The 10,763-nt window shown below is 34.1% G+C and overlaps 1 protein-coding gene across 2 annotated transcripts in view; it reads left to right on the forward strand.

The window, feature by feature from the left end:
- Positions 1-10,763, forward strand: part of LOC149793233 (coadhesin-like) — a 36,910-nt gene that overhangs the window by 26,080 nt on the left and 67 nt on the right. For both annotated transcript variants that reach the window (XM_089967199.1, XM_089967198.1), the window contains 3 exons: positions 2,321-2,485; positions 8,514-8,641; positions 10,324-10,763. The exon at positions 10,324-10,763 is cut by the window's right edge. In XM_089967199.1, coding sequence (XP_089823325.1) covers positions 2,321-2,485; positions 8,514-8,641; positions 10,324-10,482 — 452 coding nt within the window. In that variant the 3' untranslated portion in view covers positions 10,483-10,763. The remainder of the gene's footprint in view (positions 1-2,320; positions 2,486-8,513; positions 8,642-10,323) is intronic.

The following is a 10,763-nucleotide window of genomic DNA, read 5'->3' on the forward strand; positions in this document are numbered from 1 at the left end:
TGCGAATAATATGTTGTTGAAATATAATTAGAAATACAATATATCTTTTGTAAGATACTAATATCACCATGCACAAATTACACATTGCATGTCAAAACTACAATTGATATATTGAGGCTAATTTTGAAGAATACCTTGCAATAAATGATAGCTAATTCCCAACGATACTTTAAACATCTACGCTCTCAAGAAAATGCGTCATTCGCAATCTGTCTAGGAAATAAATTATCTGATTATAAAGACTCATTTTCTAATTAAATATAATCGTCATAAAATTAATTAGATTTCATAAAGTGCATGTAATAGCTGGGGTTCATAACGAAAATTATACGAAATGCTGGTAGGAAATGGATAGAAATGACCATGCATCAAGTTAACGCCATACCAATAGGCTCTCATATACATCGTGTCTGGAAAGAAGGCCATTTGGTACCTATCCACAAAGGCGGAGGAAAGTGTAGAAATTATCCAAAAAATTACAGTATTTTGTACATTCTTTTTTGTATCAATTATTTGACAAGGCATAGGTAATATATTTTCTACAGGAAAGAAAACTACTACCCCAAATTCTCAACAACATGTTTTGAAAGTGGTTAATGTGTATAATATTATTTCTTAACTTGCACGAAGTTGCTTTAACCAGCGTCAAATTAGAATAAAAATTTCTTTTAGACATTCGTTAAGCGCTAAGAACGTCTGACACAATGTATTTGCTCATAACTAAAAGTTTTAAAAATCAGTGACTATAAGCGCAAAGAAACAGAAATAATATATGCTCCTTTGCAACTGCAATATCAGATATATTTCATGTTTTACCCAAACAAGATATCGTAGCAAGCATTGAATTCACGAGTTAAAATATAGCGGTTTCTGGTATCACAAGATGAAAATAACCTGTATTAATAAAGGAACATATTTTTTTTTTAAGTATATAACTAACATGTCGCAGAATCGACGTTTACAAGATTATACTGACTTCGGCACAAAAATGCACTTCTTTTTCGTAAATTTACCTACTTTCCTAGCCGGATCATATACAATAAGCGACTTAACAAAACGCTAGGATTGGGTTGACATAACCAGTCACATAAAAAATTACACTATATATATATATATATATATATATATATATATATATATATATATATATATATATATATATATATATATATATATATATATATATATATTATGTTTCATAACTTTATAGAACTGTTCAAGACAAATTACTGAAATAGTTCTTGTCTGGAAATCAGCTAGGAATGTGGAGTCTGCACATCTGAGTAGAACAAATCCATTGAATCCATTGAGCAATAGCGAGGCATTATTTGCGGTACACTAGCTTTGGCCCTTTTCGGAAAGAGTTCGATTGAAATTGTCCACATTAGTAAGGAAAGAATAATATGGACTTATTAAACCGCATGCAAAATAATCTGTCGTTGTCAATTAATAAAGCAATTTGTACTAAGAAATTTTGACGCAAACCTCACCATAATCATGAATATATAAAAATGGCAAGCTACGACAGGAGGATGATATATGACAAAATGTTCTTGCACGTGCATTCTAACGTGAGTGCGCTGTAGTGATGTGGCGTCATCATTCCTCTTCCTAAAATATTTCAAGAAACAGAACGCACTCATCATTTGAGTCAAGGCATTGACAAATATGTACCACGGATTTATAATTGTGATCGGGTATTTTTACTGCGGTTTTGATCTAAGAGTATACAGAACTAAAGGTAAAAAAAATATGTTAGTGCGAATGTGTCAGGGTGGAATTCTATAAAATGTTCGTGCTGTTAATGCAGACTTATCATCCAAAAATTCTGCGTAATTATATAATTTTTGAAATTCATTATCCATACATTTTTTGTTATATTAGACAATAAACGCAAAGCTCTTCTTAAAAAGAATCCTCGTTGATTTCAGGTACTTTTCAGGTACATTAAGGTCATCCAAGGATATATTTACTTGATGCCTCTCGCCTTCGGAAACAACTAATATTTAGAGCTGTATACATGATGCACAATTGTTTCTGACTTCGTGTTGTGTCAGAAAATATTTCCTACTTTGGATCTGGGAGACTGTGATTGTTTTACATGCCAGGATAAATTGCAGTATGCATACAATTTTTGTCAACCTTATCTTCTTTGCAGGTTTATCGTCCATTGAAACAATAGATTATTTTTGTACTTTTGACGACCAAGCAGTGTATATTTTACGACCAGAACAACTCTTGTGCTTTGCTTTGGCGGCCTGTGTTGATGCAAATATTATGTTCAATAAATCAGTTTATTTCAGTATATTTATATTTGTAGTTGATGGCCAGTGGTCTTTATGGACGACGTGGAGTGTTTGCAGTGAGACATGTGGAGCAGGCATAACCAGTAGGCAACGCAATTGTGATAACCCAAGACCTTCGTCTAATGGTAAAGACTGTATTGGACAGTCAAACGAAATTCTCCATTGCGCAGGACTGAATGGTAAGCAAACTATATAAGGTAACCACATTTTTGTGATACTCAGCTACGACGAAGTTGACAAAGTTACATGTAGCTATATCACATAATTGTTGGAACTTCATTTTTTTGCGTTCGGCTTTATTTGGTGTGTACTTTATACTGAAAAGCGTCATCTTGATAATTGTCCTGCCTACATTAGTGATCTTACGTTTATTAATATATATTATCACAGAAATTTGACATGACATTAATGACATTATATTTTGGCAGATTGGTGAGATTTCATTGAAAACGACAACGTTATAATGTATATAAACTGTCGCGATATAATACAATTTCGTTTTTAGCGTCAGTTTCACGAAATATGCCTGAAATTCGATTCGTGCTCGAATAATTGAAACACAATTGACATACACAACATTCATATTGACATACATTGCAACTCCGGTCACTCTGAAAAAGACTGGTATGTGTACATCTAATCTGTTGTGTTCTTACTGAGCTCTTGAACGGTCCATATTTGATACTATAAATAAATCAAGAGAAGGAAATTATAATATCGCCTAATATTAAGACTGCAACAAATTTGTAATAAAGATCAATATCTCAAATACCGCAACGGCGCTGAAAAACCTGATTTAAACAGATCACCGTTTCAGCATGTATTTAAATGAGATACGTAACATGTAACACTCTATGTCGATTTGAGCTTTGTTGAAATACATGGTGAGCGAAACGAATTATTACTTTACGTTAATTTAATTATTCAATCTTGAAAATAAACTGAGCTACAGACGAACATTTCATCCACGATTCTGTGCGGCAGAAAATATAGTTATCAGTTATAACCAATTTAGAAGCAACATTTCTTAGCTTGATGTAGAATCCATATAAATCGCTGCTAATAACATATAAACATGTTGTGCAGCGTGAAACTAAGTTCCTTGCTGCAGAATTTAAGAACAGATTGTTAGGCCGACAACACTGCTTTCGGCATTTGACATTCAGGTCAATTGTAACATGTACGAAATGATAAAATATAGTGATCCTGAAATAAATATGTGTTTCTGTTATAAGAATGTGACTCCCACGCGTCACGCTTTGTGTAAATAAATAAATAAAAACGAAATTCTAAAATCTAACCAAAAACGATTATTTTTGTATCGAACTTACACAGTGAGTGTAATGGAGGCCATATCCTACAAGAAAACGGCCGCTTTCTAGATATTCATTGCTAGCTGGATGTACAACAACCCATGTGATGAGACTTTTGCTTAGAATTATATTGCCTTGTATCTCGAACAAACATCTCGAGTTATCTTATCTGGCCTGATTTTCGAAACTATGAGTTGGAATGATGCTATATCTTTCTAATCATTTAGCTTTTCTTGTCATTCTAAGGAACATTTTGTCTTAAAGTCGATGCAGCTGAAACGAGTTTATTGCATTTTCCAATCGATGTAAAAGAAGTGCATCTTTACACGGGACTAAGAGTGTGTGTGACTTGGATTTTTAACGTAGCCTTAAATTGTTTTCAGTCAAGTCTGTGCGAGTTCTGCAGCGTGGCAGTCAATAGTGATGTCTAGCACTGGGGCATCATGCCGCAGACAAAAGCTAAAACTAACAAACAAACAATTAAATTAAATATACATAACACTTCCCCTCATAGATATTTTGTATGGTGTTGTGTGGTTTAACGCCATTTTTCAGCACACGATAGGCTATACATGGCGGTCAGTATTAATGGTGGAGGAAGAACCCCGGAAAACCCCGGAAAAAACCACCGACCCAAGAGAAGCTATTGGCATGCTTTCTCACATACCCATATTGGCCGAATCCGAGACTCGAACCCACGCAGACAGAGGTCAGATGGCAATGATCAGTAACGGAGAGCGTTTTAGACCAATAGGGCACTCGGGGCCCCTAAAAAATTATGAAATACAGCTTTCTTATTACATTAAGTCCAATAAACATGTGATAAAACAAAATACATAAGATGAAATCGTATGAATGATACAAAGTATACATGAAACAATATATTTCCATACACTTGAAGGTGCATTTGGTATTAAATTGTCTTTTCCTTTGACGTGCCTGAAGCCAATCATATATTCCTGCAACATCAAACTCTACCATAATAATTTCAGATTTGTTTACTCTTGCCGATGAAAGTAAGGGGGTTGAGATCACTAAATACAATAATCGGAGAAGGAGCTGAACTAATATAGACTTTAAACTAGTGTGATTCCAGTTACAAAGCTAAAAATTCCTTCTCGATTGTGGAATGACTTTTCTGGTGTTTATTTAATTTCCTAGAAACATATCATACTATATTATGTACATCATTTTAGTCTTCTTGAGTCAATACTGATCAAACCCAGACATCGCTTGCATCAACATTTAAATTGATTGATTGAAATTTAGAGCTGTAAGAATCAGTGATCTTTTAAGAACTGGTGCAATCTTAAGACCTGGTGCATTCCTAAGTATGGCATTTAGCTTATAAAAAGCCTCCTGCCAGTTCAGCAGTTACGGAAATATCGGAAGAAAAGTTCCGATAGTATCTATCATACCCCACAATCTCATTATTTGTTTCTCTCTCAGCATACTTCTTTAACATATCTATATGGCAAAGTTATTTTTGATTTTGCCTACGAGGAGAATTGATGATATCATTTAATTTAATTTACCTTATTTTCAACTGCGTAAAGACCATAATACTAGGCCTGAATAAGATATAATGGTACGGGCAAGAGAGCCAGATCTCTGTCACCAGATCGAAATCGTCTTTCCATTTTTTTTATCATACCTTGATTTAACTTTTTTAACTTGAATCCTTGGATTCGTACATAACTGGAAATTCCAGACATACAGATCGTTTATCAGGTTGGACAAAGTTGGGAAGACCAATTGATTAAAAACCTTTATCAAAATTTTGATATTATTTTAGTTTTAATATTCCCCAAAGGAATTTCCGTTTGGAATCTTGTTGACAAACTCATTATGGGCAATACATATTAATTACCTGACTTGGTCGTAGATAAGAGACAGACACAATCTACCATTTATCAGCTACATGGTCCGTCAAATGCATGGAATAGGTTGCAGATGAGCCTTATGTTCTGATTGGAGTTTGCTGCCATTTGACAAGTGTACAAAGATCTGCAGTATTGACAAACGTCACTTCTATTTTCTGTCTAATAGAAGTGATTCAAGATCTTTTAATACGTCTTATTTTTCTTAAAATGACCAGCCAAATGAGTGTCATGGGCCAGACTAAGAATGTCCTGTGTGTACGATTTTGAAATTACAATTTGATAGTTCACTGACCAGCAGGTACATTAGGTGGTCTATATTCTCTCGTAAGAATCCCATTTTTAACGAATTAACAAACAAGGCTTGTCATTTACAAGTAGATTAACCACAGCTCTATGTCCAGCTAGGTCATTGCCTAGCAATAAATGAATGCCCTCAATGGATATAGAAAACACAGTACTAACAGTCACGGGTCCTGAGACTATGTCTGATGACAAATGTACATAATGGAGAGGAACATTGACCAAAGCCACATTCTACTCCCTGAAAAACAACACTCTCATTAGAAGAAGATTTCTCAGAAAAAGGCAAAGTACCTGTTAATAAAAGACTCTGAGAAGGTCCTGTCTCCCTTAAAATTGTAATATGGATAGGATTGGCCGAATCACTCATAAGTGATAGAGAACCATACTACGTGAATTGTTCATAATTCGGCAAAATAAAATCAGACTGTGGTTTATTAGGCATCAAAAATGTATTGCTTTCAATAAATGATCATGATCTAAACCTCTTAGAAATAAGAACATTTGGAATAGGTCAATTTTCATTCTTATGCTTAGTTTTTAATTTGCAGCAATCAGAAATAAGGACATCTGATCAATTTTATCAGAAACATGATCTCTTAAACCTGTACCAGATTGAGATTTGGAAGGGCTCCTACTAGGGTGAAATATTTTTTTTTACCGGAATACTGATGAGTGGAAGACTTTCTTATAAAAGAAGCGTTAAGCGCTAAGGAATACTCGTCAGCAGTACGAGCAGCATTTTCTAAAGGTTCGAACTTATGCTCATCAAGATAGGTCTAAACGTCACTATGGACGCAATTCCTGAACTCTTCAATTCTCTTATTTTTTCGAAATCTTTGTGTACATATTGGCTAAACACCGCCTATCAAATACCTACTCTTTTTCTCTTGTAAATGCAACATGAATTTGTCCAGCTTCTCTTTTATAGTTCCCTAACTTTTGCCGATAAGTTTCAGTGACAGACTCGTAACGCTTTAACGAGATCAGAGTCAACACTTTACTGTACTGACAGGGACGCTAGATGTATCGGAGTTTGCCAAAACGTCCACATTGTAATTGTAGAGTCCAATTCTCTATAGGTTATTTCGAAATGTCAGCACTTGTTAAAACAAAATGAGGTAAATATATATTTACTTCTTCTTCTCTTAAAAGGGTGCTAATTAAACTTCTTAGTAACATCAAAACTTGAGTTTGTGAGTTAAATGGTATTTGATTTTCGCTTGCCAGCTCTATTGCTACTAGTCTGAATTGCAGTTCTCTTTCCTCGTTTCTTTTTTATTTGCATTTGATTCTCTCTTTCCTCTTTCTCTAATAGCATTCGCCTTTCTCCTTTCTGTAACTGCGTTTGCCTCTCTTTCGTCTCTTTCCTATTGCATTTGTTTGTTCTTTTTATATTTCTGAAGCTCAAGCAAACTTAACTGTAATTCCGATTTGTAATTTACTTTTAATACCTTTCCGAATTAAATCCCAAAATAATCCAAGAACTGCAGACGCAAGTCCTAATAATGTAAAGTCATGAATAAAACTCAGGCGATGAGGTGTCTGTAACAGCTTATAGGGTGTTGATGTGTCAACAGTCTTTTATCCCATCAATATAATTCAATTTTTGAATTCAGTAGAATTACCAGTGAATGTTTGTATCCAAGCATTTTATTAGAGCACTTTTCTATTTCCAGAGAAAGTAATCACTTGAATTAGAAAAAATGATCCGGTCCTCGCAATTGCAAGATTGCAAGATTATATAATTCTTTACTTTACCTCGGATCACATGTAGCATTTTCTGCAAAAAGAAATCGTTATCTACTGGACAAGGTCCTTCTAGAATGTTCCGGATATTCACAAAATCAACACCATAACCTGGATTACACTTAGGAAATGCCAAAACGTTGACACAAATAAACATATTTGCTTATTGTATTCATACTAATACTGATATTAAGCCCAAACACAGAGAGACTAATTTAGCTATGGTTAGTTGTTTGCACAAAATAAAATAAAGTTAATCAGATCAAGCAGAACTGAACTCAGTTTTGGACAAGGTTAACTTCAGCATACTATGTTAAATGACAATAGCATGTAACGACATAAAAACATAAAAGTAACAAACAAACAATTAAATTAAATATACATAACAACCCTGTATATTTTTTATGAGATTACACCTAAACTCAGAATACGCCTTGAAAATATACTAATAAAGACAATTTCTGAATAACCTTGATAAAATAAAAAAATCAGATAATAATAGGTTTACGTCATTTCAGACTCTCATATGCGATACTTTGGGAATACTTTTGTAGCGAAAATAGCCGTTATGTCGTAATGTTGAGACATTTGGGAATAATTTTGTAGCGAAAATAGCAGTTATGTCTTAATGTTGGGACATTTGGGAATAAATTTGTAGCGAAAATAGCCGTTATGTCGTAATGTTGGGACATTTGGGAATACTTTTGTAGCGAAAATAGCCGTCATGTCGTAATGTTGGGACATTTCATAACATTATCTGAAAGCAAAAGAGATCACGAATCGAAAGGAGGTACACTAAATAGCATCAGAGTATGACATACGATTAGTAAAGCTTATTCACAATTAGAATATGTGATTGTAACTTCTTTACAGCAACAAGTACGAACAACAATCAAGATTGTTAACGGTCCAGACTGATATTAACTCTTATAATATATACAGTGTTGTAATATTTTGTTCAGGTCCGCAAATTATACGGAGTGTACAGAACTTTACAAAGCCATTGGGTTCTCGGATTGTAATTGACTGTCTTGTCTTAGGCAGTACTCCACAAGAACAAGTTCCGAAAGTCATATGGAGTGCTCCACAGGTAGGTATACCTTTGAGTTTATCTTTCAGTGACGATGTGAGCGGAAGCCTATCCACTATAGTCCCCGTGTTTCAGTCGTTAGGATAAATGAATCGCAAGCAAAGTTCTTCCATTCTAATTATGCCTAGGTAAGCCTAATGTTTTCTTTGGCACTATGTAGCCGTTAATGTGCTCTTGTGCATTCAGACCCCAACTAAAAGAGTAAATCACTATTGAATGGAACAACCAAGTATCGGCCATTTTCGGTATCGAGGCTGTGGTTAGAAAAGAGAATAGCACTGTTTGCTGAATGTCATCAAAAAAGACCATTAAAGAGAGTAACGGAAAATACACATTTTGTATCCGCCGCTAGAAGACACGAGTATTCTTCGTAGCTTTTAGACTGGTTCACTATTTCGGAATGCCTTGTTCAAGTTTAAAACGTCTACATCATCAAACCGGAGGTAAATGGTCCAACAATTTCTCCGGGGACTAATATAGAATGCGTGAGGATGCTGTTGCTGCCATCATATTTTGGTTCTTGTTCAATTAATCTTCATACCAATTTTGTGAACTTTCATCTTCCTACATATTTCTATCTCGAAGTACCATAAATAAATTTTACATGCAAACTAGTCTTTGCTGATTTATTAACATGGAAACATTTAGGCTTGACTGTTATACACAGTTTCAATTGTACCAGGGCAAACGGCAATTTATTGCAGTACAAAAATTAATTAATTAAAATTTCAAAAAGAAAATGGACTTAAAAATGTGTGCAACTAGAATACAGCGTGTTCCTTAAAACCATCTTTTATGTTCTAACAGTGTTTCCATATCAAACTAGATTTACATGAGTAAGTAATGCACGGTATATATCAATATAATGATATTCAAATCGAGTTTTAGGAATCTTCGTTCTTTTATTTTATAGTTTTATATTAAATTTCCTACACCCATCCATCCATCCATACATACATAACATAGTATGCATCCTAACGTTTTGCTATAACATTATTGGAGTTTATATGGTAAATGTTTGGCAGCCAAAGCATGATTTATTCTCATACTAAAAGATGATTTGACAAATTCCCTTAAAGCTCTAAGACTAGCGCGTCAAACCTCTTCATAAAAAAATGTTGAATTCCTCTGTTTGTTATCAAATAGTTTTAAAAAAGTAATTTAATTATTGCACTGATTGCAAATTCCGATATAGATATGCACAAGAAAGATTTATTTATAGCAATATTTCTTTCCTTATACTACTGTAAAGGTTTTGCACTTCAGTAGAATATGGATGAAGAACAAACAGAACCAAAGAACATATGCATGACTTTGACTTTAAAGTTTGAATGATTTTGCAAGTAACAAACACGATACATGTATCATCAGCTACTGTTACTACACATGATGATAACACTTTATGATTTCATTTTTATGTATATCTTTATTTCTTCTAGTGCTATTACTCTTTCTCTTTCTTTAACCATGCAACCTACATGACTATTCCTACAGTTGCTTCTACTGCCAATGATGCTGCAATAGTTAATGTTCCTATTACATCTTTACCCATTACTAATTTTATAAGAACTGTCATGACAATAACACCACAAACAACATTTGACACTTCTAATAACATGATCAACATCATCACTACCACCATTAATATTTCCATTTCCAATATCTGTTATTATCATTTTCAGATAATCGGCCAACCCCTCCCATCAAATGTGGTGGAATTACGAAACGGGTCCATTTTCATAGACGGATTGACACTGGCTAATATTGGCGCTTATTCTTGTACATTTAATAATGATTGTGGCACACATAATTCAGCAAACTTCTGGGTCAATATAAAATAGCCAAAAGTAGTACATAGCCCTGATGCAGTAAACAATTCACTCTGTGACCAGAGAATGCGACACATATGTTTCAAGAAATAAAATAACACTTACCCAAGTAGAGAAAATGAATACCGTCTCTAACTAATCTCTGAATATATTTCTAGCCAACAAACTTGTTCATGCAAAACGCATGATCAGCACAACGGTAATGTTTGAACGATGGTGACTATACAATTTGAATCCTGCAATGTACGACATGACCTAAATATTATCACCATTGTGCTAAACATACCGTTTTC

Source organism: Sinohyriopsis cumingii, chromosome 8 (assembly GCF_028554795.1).
Source record: "Sinohyriopsis cumingii isolate HCF-2022 chromosome 8, ASM2855479v2, whole genome shotgun sequence".
NCBI lineage: Eukaryota > Metazoa > Mollusca > Bivalvia > Unionida > Unionidae > Sinohyriopsis > Sinohyriopsis cumingii.